The sequence below is a fragment of the Balaenoptera borealis genome (assembly GCF_965194805.1).
Source record: "Balaenoptera borealis genome assembly, chromosome: 5".
NCBI lineage: Eukaryota > Metazoa > Chordata > Mammalia > Artiodactyla > Balaenopteridae > Balaenoptera > Balaenoptera borealis.
The window spans coordinates 70010626-70028498 of NC_138862.1; the positions used below are offsets into that span (position 1 = coordinate 70010626).

At 41.9% G+C, this 17873-nt stretch overlaps 1 protein-coding gene and 1 long non-coding RNA gene across 13 annotated transcripts in view; one reads left to right on the forward strand and one right to left on the reverse strand.

Annotated features, from left to right (window-relative positions):
* Window positions 1-93: 93 nt before the first annotated feature.
* LOC309628870 lies at window positions 94-7761 on the reverse strand. The gene is made up of 2 exons (XR_014244757.1): window positions 6841-7761; window positions 94-6548 (listed from the first exon to the last, which is right to left on the reverse strand). It is a non-coding gene; the product is annotated as an uncharacterized lncRNA (long non-coding RNA).
* Window positions 7762-7896: 135 nt separating this feature from the next.
* Window positions 7897-17873, forward strand: part of LOC309628841 (kalirin) — a gene marked incomplete at its 3' end in the record, with an annotated part of 315688 nt that continues 305711 nt past the window's right edge. For 7 of the 12 annotated variants that reach the window (XM_082392254.1, XM_082392268.1, XM_082392266.1 and 4 more), the window contains exon 1: window positions 7912-8082. In XM_082392254.1, the coding sequence (XP_082248380.1) occupies window positions 8050-8082 (33 nt within the window). In that variant the 5' untranslated portion in view covers window positions 7912-8049. Of the gene's footprint in view, window positions 8083-17873 lie in introns of all 12 variants that reach the window. The other 5 variants (XM_082392257.1, XM_082392258.1, XM_082392259.1 and 2 more) reach the window with 3 other exon arrangements.

The window sequence follows — 17873 nt, forward strand, 5'->3', positions numbered from 1 at the left end:
CAGCACTTCCAGTGTTCTTCATTCCTGTGTGTGGATCTATATTTCCACCTGTTACCATTTTCCTACTTTCTGAAGGACTTCTTTTAACATGTCTTGTCATGCAAGTCTACTAGTGAAGAATTCTTTCAACTTCTATATGCCTTAAAGTGCCTTTATTTCACCCCTGTTTTTGAAAAATATTTGTGCTGGGCATAGAATTCTAGTTTGACAGGTTTTTTGTTTGGTTGGTGGGGTTTTTTGTTTGTTTTTCACTTTAAAGATGTTGCTCCACTGTTTTCTTGATTGCATTATTTCTGATGAGAAGTCTGTTGTGATCCTTATCTTCGTTCCTTTGTGTACAATGTATCTTTTTTCCCTTGGTCACTTTTAAGAATTCATTTTCTTTTTCCACTTGATTTGATTTGATTTTTATGTGCCTTGATGTAGTTTTCCTTGTGTTTCTTGTGTTAAGGGTTTGTTGAGTTTCTTGGATCTGTGGATTTATAGTTTTCATTAAGTTTGGAAACTTTTGGTCATTATTTCTTCAAATATCTTTTCTACTTCCCTCCCCCTCCTTTAGGGATTTCAATTACATGAATATTAGTCTTCCGAAAGTTGTCCCACAGTTCACTGATGCTTTAGGTTTTTTTTAATTCTTTTTTTTCTGAGCATTTTATTTATGTGTTTGTTTATTTATTTGAAGTATGATTGATTTACAATATTGTGTTAGTTTCAGGTGTACAACATAGTGATTCAGTTCTCAGCATTTTAAGTAGTTTCTATTGCTATGTTCTCAAGTTCAATAATCTTTTCTTCTGCAACATCTAACCTCCTGTTAATACCATCCAGTATGTTTTTTATCTCTAGAAGTGTAACGTCTTTTTTTTTTTTAATGGCTTCTGTTTCTCTACCTAACTTTTTGAACATATGAAATAGTTAAAATAACCATTTCTAAGTACCTGTCTATTAATTTTAACATCTATGCCAGTTCTGGGTCAGTTTTGATTGATTTTTGTTCGCCTCGTAAGTTATGTTTTCCTGCTTCTTTGTATGCCTGGTAATTTTTTACTAGATACCAGACATTGTGAATTTTACCTGTCAGTTGCTGGATATTTCTGTATTCTTATAAATATTCTTAAACTTTGTTCTGGGACACAGTTAAGTTACTTGAAAAAAGTTTGATCCTTTCAGGTCTTTCTTTTAAAATGTGTTAGGGAATGCAAACTGGTACAGACACTATGGAGGACAGTATGGATGTTCCTTAAAAAATTGAAAATAGAGCTACCATATGATCTAGCAATCCCACTGCTGGGCATATATCTGGAGAAAACCATAATTCGAAAAGATACATGCACCCCAATATTCATTGCAGCACTATTTACAATAGCCAGGACATGGAAACAACCTAAATGTCCATCAACAGAGGAATGGATAAAGAAGATGTGGTACATATATACAATGGAATATTACTCAGCCATAAAAAAGAACAAAATAATGCCATTTGCAGCAACATGGATGGACCTAGAGATTCTCATACTGAGTGTAGTAAGTCAGACAGAAAAAGACAAATATCATATGATATCACTTATATGTGGAATCTAAAAAAAGGCTATACATGAACTTATTTACAAAATAGAAATAGAGTTACAGAAGTAAAAAATAAACTTATGGTTACTGAGGGGTAAGGGGGAGGAGGGATAAATTGGAAGATTGGGACTGACACATACACACTACTATATGTAGAATAGATAACTAATAAGGACCTACTATATAGCCCAGGGAACTCTACTCAGTACTCTGTAATGGCCTATATGGGAAAAGAAGCTAAAAAAGAGTGGATATGTGTAAATGTATAATGGATTCACTTCACTGTACACCTGAAACTAACACAACATTGTAAATCAATTATACCCCAATAAAAATTTTTTAAAAAATGTGTTAGGCAAGACCAGAGAAGTACTCAGTCTAGAGCTAATTATTTACCTTAGCTGAGGCAAGACTTATCTGAGTACTCTACCCAATATCCTGTGAATCACAAGGTTTTCCAGTCTAACTGGTAGAAACAGGTACTATCCCTCACCCAGTGAGAGTACTGCATACTGTTACATCCAATCCTTTCAAGTGGTTCTTCCTCCAGCCTTGGGTAGTCTCCTCACACACAGTTGCATCCTCTGTAGATCTGCCCCAGATTGGGTAAGGAAGGAGTGTGAGAGAGATTTATTTGTCAACTGTAAAGTACTACTCAAATGGCATTACCTTGATCTGCCTGGCATTCACTAATGTCAAGATCCAGAGATAAGTATATGCCTACCTAATGCCTGTGCTTCTATGTCTGTCTGTCTGTCTCTCTCTTTTATTTTGTTAGTGTTTGTGTCATTTTGCTGCTTTCCTCTCACTGCTCATTGGTCCCAACGATGCAACCTGGAAAGAAAATCATCAGGAGGGGAGTTCTATCCTGGCCCTCTGATAGTTACGTTCTTCAGTCCATACTGCCTCTTTTGAATTATAAGAGTAACTTTTGGCCTCATCCTTCCTCATCCCCAGAGCATAGGGCCAAGAGGGCTAACTTCATATTATCAAGGAGGCCAACTCTTAACACCGGAAAAGTTTTTACTGACTGCCTCTCCCACACCTTGCCTGAAAAAGCCGGCCTCCTGTCCCTCTGCTTCAGCCTAAGAAGTCTGAAAGCACAGCTGTATTGCTGGGATGCCCATGTTTTTAGTTATCCTAGAATGCTCTGTTTCAAAAAAGTAATGAGCGCAGGCTGCAAAAGCGGGAATGGAAGGTACAGGCATACCTCAGAGATATTGCGGGTTCAGTTCCAGACTGATGCAATAAAGTAAATATGGCAATAAAGCGAGCCATATGAATTTTTTGTTTCCCAGTGCATATAAAAGTTTTGTTTACACTATACTGTAGTCTATTAAGTGTGCCCAGAGCATTATGTCTAAAAAAACAATGTATATGCCTTAATTTAAAAATGTTTTATTGCTAAAAAATGCTAAACATAATCTGAGCCTTCAGCAAGTCATAGTAGTAACATCAAAGATCAACAAAGATAATGAAATGAAAGAATTTAAAATATTGCGAGAATTACCAAAATGTGACACAGAGACACGAAGTGAGCAAATGCTGTTGGAAAAACAGTGCTGATAGACTTGTTCAACGCAGGGTTGACACAAACCTTCAAGTTGTAAAAAAAAAAAAAAAAAAAAAGCAGTATCTGCAAAGCACAATAAAGTGAAGATGAGATTTTATGCCTTTCGACATAAGGGCTTTTACCTGATGGACACGGGCATGGGGGGGAGGGAAGAACAGGAAGTGCAGCCATCTGTATGGCCCAAATCTCTGACTCAGGGCTCTGGCTACCACAGGCTCTGCTTGAAAGCCCCAGGGGCTGAGGGATTGATATCCCCGCACTCATAACCCATTTTTGCAACATCAATTAGGAAATGTCAGCAAGGGGCCAAACCCAAGACAGTGGGTAGGAGGCTGGAGAACCAAAGAATACCTAGGAACTGCACATAGTGAGGTTGGACTCTGGCCCTGGGGCAGAAACTGTTGTTAATTTGGTCAGAAGGTGAGCAGAAGCCTATTGTGATCCTTGCCCCAATTTGTGTCAATGGCAAGCATCAGTGTATTGCTCTGTTAATACTTTAGTTGGTATTCTGTAAGCACATTCTTGTTTCAAGACTGTGCCAGGAGGTAAGATAAACCAAATGGGATTGAACATTGAACATGAATTTTAGCATGTGAGGTCTTATACCAAGTAGTTGATGGAGGGCCAAGGATTGAATATTAGGATTGGTGGGGATTAATGTATTCTTTAATTATTCATTCATTCACTAAAATTTTATAGAGCACTTACTTGGTGCCAGGCACTAAGGGAAAGATGTGGAAGACTTTACCTGCCCCTAAGTGGATGAGAAAGGCAAACATTTGCATTAGCATATGGCAGTTACCAAGGAGGGAGTTGGCACAGGTCACTCTGGAACTCAGAGGAGTGCATCTAAGCCAACCTTGGGAGAGAAGTGGACCTCAGGGTGCACTTCCTGAAAAAAGTGACACCTGGGCTGGGCTGGGTCTTAAAGGGTGAGTAAGAGTTGGTCGTGTAAAAAAAGTGGGGGAAGGACACCCCAGGCAGAAGCACAGGGGAAGATGCATTGCTGTGAATTTCCGGAAGTGTAAGCAATTTGTTTCACAGGCTGTTTGTAGGGGAGTGATGTGAGTTGAAACTGAAGGGAAAAAGCAAGTGTCAGGTGAAGAAGGGCCTTGCATGGCACCCTGAGTTGTTTTACCCCGAAGTCAGTGGGAAGCCCCTGAACAGTTTTACATGAAAGAGGGGTGTGACTGGATCTGAATTTAAGAGGCTCTTTCTGGTCATGATGGGGAGTAGGGCTGGGTAGCGGGTAGGGCAGGGAGCCCAGCTTTTAGTGCTGACCCTGTTGCCCTCCCCCCGTCTCTCTTGTCCCTCTCTCTCTATAAAATCTATTATCTAGCTCTTCCCTGCCTTACCCAATGTGATTTCCTGCCACTCTCCAATTTAGTCAGGTTGACTCAACTTATCCAGACATGACATGATCATTCCCATCTCTGAATCTTGTTCGTTCAACAGACATTTAGTAAGTGCCTATTGTGTACCAGCCATGGTATCTGGCATGAAGAACCAGAGATGAGTGAGACATGGGACCTACCTTCAAGGGGTACACAGACCAGTACCTGGGGAGATACCCAGGGAAACACATCATTACCACGAGCATGAGAGCAGCTGTGGCATGGGATAAACAGAGCCCAAAGAGAGACAGTCCTGTCCATGAGAAACCCCTCCTTCTCTGCTAAATCCTGCCCATCCTCAGGCTTCTGCCTTCATCTGTAGAGAGGCAGGGTAGTGTCTCTAGATACTATACCCCAGTCATACTTCTCTTCTACCTACAGCTGTTCAGTGCTTTCCCACTACCTTGGACCAAAACACCTTAGCATGGCGTGCAAGGCCCCTTTTCATCTGATAGGGCGTGCAAGGCCCCTTTTCATCGGATAGGGTAGTTTGGTTTGGAGCTTGGGCTCTGAAGGCAGACAACAAGATTTTAATCTTGGTTCTGTCACTTTTGAGAAATGTGACCTTAGCCAGAAATACTTTTTGCCTCAGTTTCTTTATCTGTAAAATGGGGCTGATGGCTGTATTGACTTCCTAGGGTTATTGTGAAGATTAAACGAGTTAATACACATGTGAACCTTTAGAATGGTCCTTGGCATGTGAGAAGTATTCAGTCATTATTGGCTACTATTATTTGGTTTTCACTCATTTTCTTCTTAGCACCTATATCACGCCAAGAAACGTTAACCCCTAATTATTGTGCCGCTTGCCCCGTTTAATGTGTTGTCACATTACTTCTCTCAAGGGTGATTTTATTCTCCTTTGGGGCAATATACATCGTATATGTATCTGTACTCCTGAGACACCTACAGTGTTGGGTATGTGTTAGGTTGACCAGCCATCCCGATTTTCCCAGGACTGACAGGCTTTCCAGGACACGGGACTTTCAGTGCTAAAACCAGAAAAGTCCTGGGCAAACCAGGACAAGTTGTCCACCGTACATGCAGCAGAAACTTCACTTTTGCTTTTTATTTACCTCTAATTGGTCCCAAACTTAACTTGAAAGCAAGCTTGCTTTGGCTTGGCATAAATTTTTATTTATTGGCTAGAAACTACAAAGTCACAACCTCAGGGTTTCTTTGGGATTTCTTGAGATTCCCTAAAGTTTAAAGTGAAAGATTTGAAAGATTCTTGAAAAAACTCTCTCCCATCAGCTCCAGGTATATTTACTAGAAATTGCAGGCAACCCGCTAAGAAGCTTCCTTAACCTGGCCCACAGCCCCAGAGGTCTCCTCCTGCCTATCATTTCCCATCTCTCCCGGCATTTCCATCGTGACTCTGAGTACTTCCTTCATTTGCTTTCCAGAATCAACATACTCTTACTTAACTCAGTGGCAAAGCCTCTTTCCTCTCACAAGTATCTGTTTTTGCATGAATCCCCCAAGTGGGGCCGAAGGATTTTTCTTCCTTTTCATCTCCACTCCCAACCCCAGCCCCATCTCACCTGCTCTGGGGACAGTGTTTACCTTGGGCAGTTGCTTGTCAGATGGCATTCCTTAAGGATCCACTAGGGCCTCTCTTGGCATCCCTTGAGGCCATGACAAGTGTTCGCTGCAAGCCTGCCCATCCTCTGCAGTTCCATCAAGAAGCTGGGTCAACAGTCTTTGGGATCTTCCACCTGGTGTATTAGTATGCTAGGGCTGCCGTAACAAAGTACCACACACTGGGTGACTTAAACAACAGAAATGTATCACCTCACAGTTCTGGAGGCTAGAAGTCCAAGAACAAGGTGTCAGCAGGGTTGGTTTTTTCTGAGGGATATGAGGGAGAATCTGTTCCATGCTTCTCTCTTACCTTCCAGCGGTTTGCTGGCACCCTTTGGCATTCCTTGGCTTGTAGACACATCCCCCGATCCCCGCCTTCAGCTTCACACGGTGTTCTCCCTGAGTGTGTGTCTGTCTCTTCACGTGGCATTCTTTTTTGAAAGACAGCAGTTATATTGAATTAGGGGTCCACCCTACTTCACTATGACTTGATCTTAACTAATTACATATGCAATAACTGATTCCAAATAAGGGTCCCATTCTGAGGTACTGGGGGTTAGGACTTCACCATGTGAATTTAGAGGGGACACAGTTCAACCTTTAACACCCAGGTCTTCAGGTGAGTCTAAAGAACTCTCTGGGGAGCGGAGGCCGCTTCAGATATGGGCAAAGTAAAGCACCATACAGTCATTGCTCCAAAATCCATTCTAGTTCTCCACTCACTTTGCATTCGATCCTGACTGTTTCTGCTGCCGGATTCACACCGTCACCAGTAACCACTTGTTCACCATTCTGTAGGTCATTGTGCCACTATAGGGATATTAAGAAATATAATGTACACCTGAGTCACCAACTGTAATCCAGGGTCTGTCTGGAGATCTTTTTTAAGGGAAGCCTAGTGAGGAAAGTTGTATCCATGGCATATAACTGGAATAATAACTGGAATATAGGTATTGCAGAGGCAGTGACTCCATCCTGATGGACAATAATTACAAGTTGGTTGCCTTTTAAACTGCTCTGGAGAATACAGACAGGGGTTGGGGGGAGAGCGTGTGTGAGAGTGAGTGTGTGCATGTGTGAATGTGTGTGTGCATGTGGTAGCTTAAGATAAACAAAATCACCAGACTCATCCCCAACCTTCCTGCAAGCTTTAAGCCTTCGCTGGGCGCACAGGGAATAGCCTGCATCTCCTCACTCTGGCTGTGGCTGCTTCCTTCTGTCAGTTCTCTGAGTTGCTGACCCTTTCCCCTCCAAAGAGATAGCTCCATTCCAAAAGATAAACACCAGTAGTTACAACAGACTTGGGGGAAAAGTCGAGCAAGTCTCCCAGTTATTATTTCCGTGGTGTTCTCATATAGAAACCCAGCCGATCTTCGCGGATGAGGTATATCCAACTCTGGCAGTTACAGCCTGAGATGTGAGGGCAGTGATGGATCTCCGTAAGTGTAGGGGGTCAGGGCGCGCGGCCAAGGAATGGGGATTCTAGCGTGTCTCCTCGCTTCTTTCCAGGCACGGCCCACCTGGGAGAAATCCCAGGGACGCAGAAGGCACCTAGCTAGTGCCCGCTTGTTCCAAGCTGCCAGGCAGGCTGCTGGCTTGCTGAGAGGCGGCGGGTGAGCTGGGCGCTGAGCTCCCCCGTGCCAAATCAGGGAGCTCTGGGCTCAGCGCCCACGCCCTGCACTCCAGCTCTGGGCAGCCCGGGTGGGCTGGGGGAAGGCGCGAAGCTCGGTGTGTGACTGCAAGTTGACTTTCCCTCACTGTCGTTGCTGGTAGAATACTTACACCAATGCGGACAAGCTCCTAGAAGCGGCAGAGCAGCTGGCTCAGACGGGGGAATGTGACCCGGAGGAGATCTACAAGGCGGCTCGGCATCTGGAGGTGCGCATCCAAGACTTCGTGCGTAGGGTGGAGCAGCGGAAGCTTCTGCTGGACATGTCCGTCTCCTTCCACACTCACACCAAAGAGGTAAGGGCAGCGAGCGGAGGAGGGGTGTTGGCCGGGGTGCTTTGTTCCGGCAAAGGTCAGGGCAGTTTCCTAGCCTCCGACGTCTGCCTGGGGTCCTGGGTGGTCTGGGGATTACTAGCCTCCTAAGGTTGATGATATTAACAATTTGCCCCTGATAACCTGTATTGAGGTCTCTACCAATATGGGGCAAAATTTCCTCCGCGTCTCTAGTGAGGAGGGGGCTTGGGAAGGCAGGTGGTTTGGAGAGTCTGTTAGAGCATTTAATCTGCAGCTGGAGGAATTTGGGGATCCCTGGTATAGAAATAGTCGCCGTAAGAGGCAATATTAGAGGATCAGAGACTCCCTTCCCACCCCACACCCGATTTTTCTTGGTTGCTGTTTCCTGTCAAAAATTAGAGTCCTGCAGAACTTTGATCATCTTTGCTACCAGCAAGGAACATACAGAGTTTGCAAATCTGTTCTATGTTTTTATTTTATTATCTTTTTAAACAGAGGATTAAATCTTCTTAATGAGGTCTGCCACGGGGTGCTATCAAAGTGAAATAGTCCTCACCTTTCTCATCGTGGAGTGACAGCCAGTGAAGGAAGGGGGACTGGGGTGCCTTCCATGCAGGAGGAAGCCAGCTGGGCTTAAATCCGGTCCCCGAATCATTCACAAAGTGGAGACAGGAGAGGGGAGGATGGATCGTGTTGCATTGTTGGCAGGGCAGAAGGGCCCATAGAGAGGAGGAGGGTTGCAAACGTGCGGTTGCTCTACGGTTCTGATTAACACGGGGTGCTCTGAGATTGAGTAAGTGGCCAGTGAGGAGGCACGTTTGGCATCTTCTGTAATAACACCCTTGGCAGTTGAACTCATTATGTGTGTGCATGCTTGTGTTCCCCCCAGGAATTCATTTTAATGGAGTATTAATTAAAGTTGGATTGTACCCTAGTTAATTAAGTTGATTTTTGATATTTGAAATGCATTAAGAAGCCTGGTTGTTACCCCTTCACAGGCTTTTCTGACACTTGGTGGGAATGAATGCAAATCATTGCAGTACCTATCAGAGATAAACATGAAAAGATAATGTTTTCTAAACTGCAATTCCCCGGGCAGATGAAGGGCTGGGGAGCCCCGTGAAGCTGGCTCTGCTTCCTCTCTGTGGGACCTACGACCACTCTCTGATGAGTGTCTGTAAAGCAAGGGGATTAGCTTTAATCCAGGTTTTCCTGCCTGGCTGTCTGCTTGCTTGTGGCTCACCCAGTTCTTAATAATGGTCTCAGAAACCAAAGGCATGTGTATTCTCTTTTAATTATGAGCCTGTGGGTGAGAGAATGGAGCATGAATGAACAAGGGTCATGTTCCTTGTGAGGGCTGTGAGGGTATTGGCTGCCAAGGGAGGTGGTGGAAGAGGTTAGTTTCCATGGAAGTGCCACTCCTGTAAAGGTGACTGAGGCTCCCAGGAACCCTTTCTAGCGGCATCTCCCACCTTAGGTACATGAAACCAGGAGGCTGGGATCCAGTCCAAATCCTGCTGCTATAGAACCCTGTGAGCTTGTGCAAGTCACTGTGTCTCTGGCCTGGGGTTGCCTCATCTATAAAATTATGCAGTCAGACTCAATGGCCCTCAGGCCTCTTATGGTTCCAATGTGAATTCAAGATTCCTTTCTTTTTCTTCTCCTCCTCTCCTTCTTTATTTGTTACTGATAATAATAATTAATAATAATAATAAATTAAGCCTGAGGTGATACAGGTGATTTACCTAGCCTAAAGATTTGGTTTATTGTAAGCACTCAATGTATATTAGGTAGTAGTGTTTCCTAATTGCGTACCTACTAGTTGTCAGACACATACATCATCTTGTGTAATCCTCATGAGAATCGCATGTTACAGACTTTATTGAACATATTTTCAAATGGGGAAACTGAGGCCCAGAAAAGAACTTGTCTAAGGTTGCAGAGCTGCCAGTGCAGCAGAGCCTTGAACCACCTCCCTAAACTCTGCACGCATGCTCTTACCTGCTACCACACATTCTGCCCCCCTTTTTCCCTCTTGTATCTCCTCCTGTCCTCTGCTCTTCTTTCTTCTCCTTGCTCGTCTTTTTCCTCTTTACCTTTTCAAACCCCAAAGGAGGGGCTTGATGGGGAGGGTAGCTCTTAGCTGAGAAAAGCAAAGTGTTCCCAGGGCTGGGGGTGTGGCACACGGGAGTAGTCGGGGATGCAGTTATTAACCATTGTTTTCCCAGAGAGCTTTCAAACCTTGCTAAGCCTGGGGTCCTGTTTAAACCTGAGACTTGTTTTCCCACCGTGGCTCCGTGTATACAACCACATTCATATCAAATAGTAGCAAAGGGAGCATCATGATACTGGGAGCAGGTGGAGAAAGGGAGAGGGAGCTAAAAGGGATGGGCGCCTACAGTGCGCTTGACTATTTGTCTGTCTAGTCGATAGCCATGAGCATTGTCATTTTTTATTCTAATTTTAAAGATCAGAGTAATTTATAATTTGCCCAGGGTCTTGTAGTGAGGATGTCATAAATGTAGGGACTGATCCCAAATCTGACTCCAAAGCCCATGCTTTTTCTCATTTGCCTTTCATATAAAGGCCAGGAAACAGAGACTTGGAGGACTTTTCTCCACCAGGGAATTCATTCAGACAGGAGGCAGTCAGGAAGTAGCATAGTCTCTTTTCTTCAGGACCTCAAAATATGAGAGAAATTAGGAGCAGTCCTGCCTGGGTGCAAAGGGATGTGTGATTGTGAGGCTCTTTCTATTCAAGAGGTCTGCAACTCTCAGATCATACAGACTCTGACTTTTTTTTTTCAGGATGGGAAGAAAAGCATCATTCTGAGTGGCTATTGTGGAGGGGATGCTCACGGGGGCCATCCCACAGGACTTTATATCTGCATGTTTTCTCTCAGCTACCTTTCCATCCCCAAACTAGTCTGTCTGAGGCCCCTTTTAGGCAGAGTAGAGAATAAGACGTGTGTATGTATGTACACACTTAGGCATATCTGTTATACACACACCTGTTAAGTACAGCAAGATCTTAGATGCCAGGGAGGTCTGATTTCCAGATCTAGATCTTCATTGAGCATGCTGTGTGCCTTTGGGAAAATTACTTACTCTCTGTTACTTTGTGATAATTATGATGATGACTATTACAAAATGGAGTAGTACAATACTAATACCCATTTTTTTCCTAGCAGAAAACTCCCCCCCAAGTTTATTCTTAGAGCATCTCTAATGCAGGGTTAATAAGGAACTTGAGGACTCAACTCAGGCATCATTTTTCCTTGAAATTCTTCCCTGGGGCTTCCAACTTCCCACCCAGACGGGACAGGAGCACTGTGTGCCTACCTCGTCGAGATGCTGGGATCTCACTGAGGTGATTGGAGCTTCCTCGTTAAATTGGAGGTGCTCATATAGAGCGTACACATGTGCGTTTAGATGTGTAGATACAGATCCTACTGTATATTTCTACTGCTGTGTCAGATACATAGTGATGCTGAATAAATATTGAATAGGTTTACTTGACAATGAGAAGCTAGTCATTTCTCCTAAAAAAAAAAGAAAATAGAAAAAAAAAAAAAAAAGGCGGGGGGAAGCCCATTCAATCACATGGTTCGTCTACTACAGTTCTTTGACTTGAACTCTACAGACAGTGAAAACAAAGGAGGGCAGGTGGGGAATCTGAATTGCCTGTGGGGCCTTTCCTCTAGAGCCTGTATGGCAGACAGAAATGGATTATTAGGGCAGAAGTCAGCATCCTTGGATGGGCTAATGGAGAAGGAAGTTCTGTAGTTTTCTCTTTCCCTATTCTGTTTAATACCTCTCAGGACACGCCACCTCTCAAAACTTGCTAAGTGTGGGTCCTATCTGATCCGGGTCTGTTAACTCTTGACTCCTTCCTCTTGACTCTATAGGCAAACTCCTGGCATTTTACTCAAGGCAAGATTAGTAGCGAAGTTTGCTAGTCTACAAGTCTGTGAGGGAATTTTGAGTTGCTATGGATGTTCTCTCTTACAGTAAATAGAGTGAATGGAAGGATAATCTTCTGCTCAGTTTTGCTAAAGATGTACTCTAATTAGGATCAGAGAGGAAACTGAAGGAAGATATGAAGAAGATATCCTTCAAGCTCATTTCTTCTGCAGATTGAAGAGTCTGCGTGATTCTATTTGCCTGCTTTGTGAATTCTTGGTGACTAAAGGAGTCTGGAGGGTTAAAGCCTTCTAACCACTTCATTGCAGTGTTATTAATAACCTTGAATAAATTAGAAACCATCTATATTCCACGTTAAGTGACTCATTAAACAAATCATAGTAAATCTATAGAGTGAAATATTATACAGTTATTATAAATCACACTGTCAAAGATCATTAATGGCATGAGAGAGGGCTTGTGGTATAACATATAAAAAACTGTATATCCATCATGACCTCAATTTTGATCACACACATAGAAAAAAGACTAGAAAGCGGTATACAAATAAGCTAAGAATGTTATGGGTGATTTAATTTTCCTTTGCATATTTTATTTGTTTTATAAGTTTTCTTCAATGATATTTTCAATTGAAAATCAGGAACAATCTCAATAAATGTTATTTTATAAAAACAAAACTTTCCATCCCTACTTAGAGAGAAGAGCTGCATAATAAAGAGAAGAGACAAACATGTGCTTGGAACCTTCTTAAGTATCCAGAACCTCAGCTATTAATACAAATTGTGCTGAACTTTCAAATATCTTCTTTTTGCCTGGGGACAAGAGGCCAGCTGTCTGTTTGCTGGTCTGGACAGCTAGGGGAGGATATAGGGAGAAGCATTTACCCAAGTCCTCATTTTCTTTGTCCAGGGAAAAGGCATTTGTAGCAAGTGTCATCTGCTCTGCAGAGATTGTCCAGACAGAATTCTCTCTCCTTGCTGTGTTTCCATGGAAATGCTGCAGTTGCTGGGTTTTCAAAATATCCATTTTTAGATATTTTTGCAATCATAATATGAGAGTCAAATTAACTAAGGAACGTGGCCAAGATAATCAACCTCAGTTCTTTATTAGGTAGTTTAATTAAATGCCCATTTCCATTTGTTTATAACCCTGTGAAATCATTCTTTCATGCTATTTCCTGCTCAAATAGGTACACACACACATACCACAAATGCCACAGACACTCACATATATACATGTTTCTCTACTCACCCACTGTAGAACCAAAACTAAATCAGTCTTCAAAAGACATAATGGCCTCAAGAACAAAACAGCTTCATCCTCTGTTTCAGTTGCTAAACTGATATGGTGTTTATTTAAGAAATAAAAGCTGGTAGTCAATGCCAAAGAAAAATGATTTCTTCAGAATGAGGGAGGGGCGATTCATCCTGTGGAATTGGTGCTCCTTTCTGCATCTCTGGGGGTCAATCAGTTGTATCAGCACAATGGCTACCAGAGCTGTGCAAATGGTACAGCCAATCAGCAGGAGAAGGTGATGGAGTAAAATTACCTCTTTCCTTAACCAGTCATCCCTAAGCCTCATTATTTCTACAAGCCTCCTAGTTTCTCCCTTCCTTGTCCCTCCCTTCCTGCCCTTTTCAGTTGCCCTTTTCTCAGGCTCCCCACTGTGCAAGCAGAATGGGGTCCATGCACTGGCCCTTCCTGAACTCACTAGTTTCAGTCTTAGAGCTCACCTTATGTAGGGCATTGAAAGGCTGCCTTAACTCTCCCCCTGCCAAGGTTCTAGAAATTCTCAAATTAGGCTCATTCTTTTGGATGTAGGTATTTTTGGCCACAATTACATGTGTTCTCTGAGAGAAAGGGCACATAAAGCCATCTGAGTGTATATATCAACATGGAACAAATAGTTATTGCCAAGCAGAGAGCAGAACCCTGAAAGAATGGTCCTCGTACAGGTGTGTTTGATCAAGAAGAGAGGGTCTGACAATCCTATTTTTATGTTGGCTCCATCTATAATTTTCCCTTTTTGTAATGTCCATGTCAGATTTGGGGATCAAAGTTATGCTTGTCTGATAAAATAGGTTGGGAAGTAAATAGTACGTTTTCCTATTTGGTAGAAAAAAATAGAAAAAGAAGAGAGGGTCTGGGAATGGGTGAAACAGGAGGTTCTTTCTGGGGAGCAGGTGGGTTGATGGCAAAGGTGCAGTGCTAATATGTTAGACTCTAGATAAGCAGAGGGTTAAGAGGATTATCCTAGGAGAGAGAAAGGAAATGGAAGACAGTAGGAAGAAACGTGGCGGCTTCTCCCAAGCTGCCTCACTCACTCCATGATTTCACCTTGTTCTGACAATGCCTTGTGACAGCTTGAAGTGTGAGATCATTCTGACTCAGTCTCATTGGCTCCTGATAATGAGTCAAGTAATAATAGACGTGGCTCTCTGATTTGTATTCCTTTCGAAGCAGTCTAGGCAGGCTCTTCAAGGATAAGTCAGATAGACACATACACAGAAGGAAACCTACAGGAAACTTAGACAGTAGAAAAGTTACAGCCCAAGGAATGGAATATGGATCCTTACTCATAGTTTAGTGACACTGACGTTTACGTTCGTTCACTTTATGCTTCAGAGGTGCTTACAACAAAATTATGAGCATGCAATTTAAGCTTGTTGACACCAGGGGACGACTGTGTGCATGTTTCTCGGGATTCCCTGTGGCTCCCTACTCAAGCTTTCCAGGTGGTAAATAGTAACTTCGCGGTGCAATTATCCTTGAACTGTTGCTAACTTTTGGTGTCTTGGTGTGAAAGCCATGATTGCGGTTTTTCAGTTTAGAGAATCATTTCTATTACTACCCTCTTCTTTACCTCAGTTTCTGAAGAGAAACCATGGTATGTTAAGAGTTGGAAGGGATTTTAGAGATAAGTGAGAGAAATCACAAACACACCTACACACACACACTAATGCACATGCACTTTAAGTATGAAGTAATTGAAGTAAAGTAGTTTTCCCATAAGTATAGAACTAGCCAGACAAGGGAAGAATCAAGAATTATCTCCAGTAAATATCAATTCCATTCAACAACTCCTTTCTCTCTGGGTTGTTTTGTTTTGTTTTTACAGAAGGAAAAATAGAGAAAGATGTCACTAACCCTTTGTCTCTGGTGCTGTAATCCCCTTCCCTTTCTCTGAGTCAAATTCCCTAGCAATTTTATTTGACGTTTTATCCTCTTGAAGGTAGACTGGCCCCTTCCTTTCCTTATCAGGCTGCTGACCACTGGGCTGAGCGGCATCTAATGTTGTACTTGATTGTTTATCTCTTAGCTGATTTTCCTTAGCAGTAGGTTTTAATCTACCTTAGACAAGAGTTTCTTTATGATATAGTAGACTGTATGGCCAGAAATCTGAGAATTTTGGTGGGGAGGACACATTTTTTAAATGATATTGACTCCTGAGGTCAGTGTATTATTGGACGTACCCAACCTTCTCTAGTCTTTTTGTTTGTAACACTGACACGTCATCTTTGGCAAGTTTGGTCTTTGGCTGTCCCTACAATTTAGCTGCATAACCACCAGGCGGAGGGAGTGTCATGAGTCATGGTGGATTTCCTCAGAAGGGAATGATGCTGACTTTCTTCCCTAGACCTACACCAGAGGTGTTCAAGTTTTCGTTAAAGAGGGGGGAAAAAGGAACTCCAAGCTGTGAAGCCATTAAAATAGCTTAAGGATGGTACTGAGAATAAAATTATCCTAAATAAAATAAAATCCTCAAGATATCTGTAAGCCTCTGTCCTCTGTCTCTTATTCCTGTAACGGGAGTGCCAGCCTCATCGTGAGCAGTCTTCCATCTCAGTGCCTGTCCTCTGTTAGCACATTGAGTTTATTTTTCTTAAGTGCCCTGCTTCCTGTCCACAATTTTAATCTCTCTCTCTCTCTTCACATAGTCTTTTCTTTTCTTGCTTTTTTTTTTTTAAAGAAATATCTAGACTTTTCAGTCTCTAAGCTTTCTTTAGATATTCCAGGACAAAGCTGCAAAAACAGAAAAGAGGGGCCCAGCTCATCTTAGCATATTGAAAGATCAAATCCAGTATTGATCTTTTGCCAATTTCAAAATGAAGGAGTATTTCAAACTTTCCCTCTGACTTCTACTGGGAACTAGAGGTGGCTTGCATGAAAAATATCTTTTAAATATAACAATATCTAGCACTTGCATAGCACTTACTATACGCCAGGCACTGTTTCTAAGTGATATAATACATCTGTGTGCAGATATCTGTGTGTGTGTGTACAAATAAATACATATGTATATATATTTATTGGTATATATATAAGTTATATAAATGTAGAATGTGTATATATATCTGCATACACACACATATATCTCACTTATTTGTATGTATATGCACACAGACATACACACATATATATCAACTTATTAGTAATCTTTACAGCTCTGTGGGTGTAAGAACTATTACTGTTCCCATTTTATTGACAAGGGAAACTGAGGTGCAAAGACGGTAGGTTACTTACTCAAGGTTATATAGGTGATATGTGGTAGAACTGGGGTTTGAAACCCTTTCGTTATTTCCTTCTTTCTTTCTTCCTTCTTTTCTTTTCTTTTCTTTCTTTCTTTCTTGCGTTTTTTTAATTGAAGTATAGTTGATTTACAATGTTGTGTGGGGTCTGAAACTCTTAACCACTATGCTATATTGCCTCTCTATACAATAATTTTTCAGAGACTCCGTTATCTCAAACCCAAGGACTTCAGCACATCTGGAAAATGGTTTTGCTCTAGGCAAAATGACAGCCAGAAAGTCTGAAGTAATTTTAAGTTATAGTGACCAATATCCTGAACTTCCTAATTTCATACTGGTTTGAAATATATACATTCATACCTGTAGGAATATGTATCCCAGCTTAAATGGTCTGGAAAACTTGTTTTGTGTTTTACAACAAAAACTTATTTGTAAAGAAAATAAACTGAATTAATTACAACCAGACACAAGCTACTAAATGACAGGAACACTGAATAATATTAATTCGTATTCCTTATAGCTATCATCACAATGTTATAGGCTTATTGATAATGCTATTTGTTTATTTAAAGCATTGATAATAAGTAAATAATTTATTTCTCATAATCTTTGAAGTGAGCAGGGCAAATCTTATTCTTCCCATTTTGTAGATTAGGAAACTGAGGCTCAGAGAGGTTTTCACCTGTCCAAAACGAACATTCTTTATACCCCATTATTTGCTACCTCGAGGGCTTGTTAATCTTGTGAACTCAACCTCTTCTGCCACACTGAGGGCCTTTCCTCTCTAAAGAACAAAGAATAACTTGTCCAAGATCTGAAGACTATTTTTGTCTCTCTTTATTGTCTCTTTTTTAATCCCTTGTTCCAAAGGCCATACCATGATTTATCATACTGAGAACCAACAAGATGAAACAGTATTCTTAAGGTGAATATTTATCCATGTTTTTAACATGGGAAACTCACAGAATGTTAGAACCATAAGGTAACTAACCATTTTATTTTATGCTCTCCTCAGCCTACTTTACGCACGAAGTCTTAGAGAGCAAAGGGTATAGTGATTTACTCAAAGGCACCACAAGTTATAGGAAGAACAGAGGCCACAATCCACATCTTCTGGCTCCTTCTATGAATTTTTTCTCTCTACTGGCTTTTCTCCTGGTAGAGCCATGAGCTTATCTTTCCTGCTAGTCAAGTGAAGATTCCTTGTTTCTAAGCAAACATCAGACTCATCTTTCCTCTACAATTCATGAAAATGCTCAATGAGAGCAGTTAGAAGTGGAGTACTGTGGCAGGCCACTGGAGATCTATTTTCAGTATGAGGAAGAGCTATTAATAAATGAGT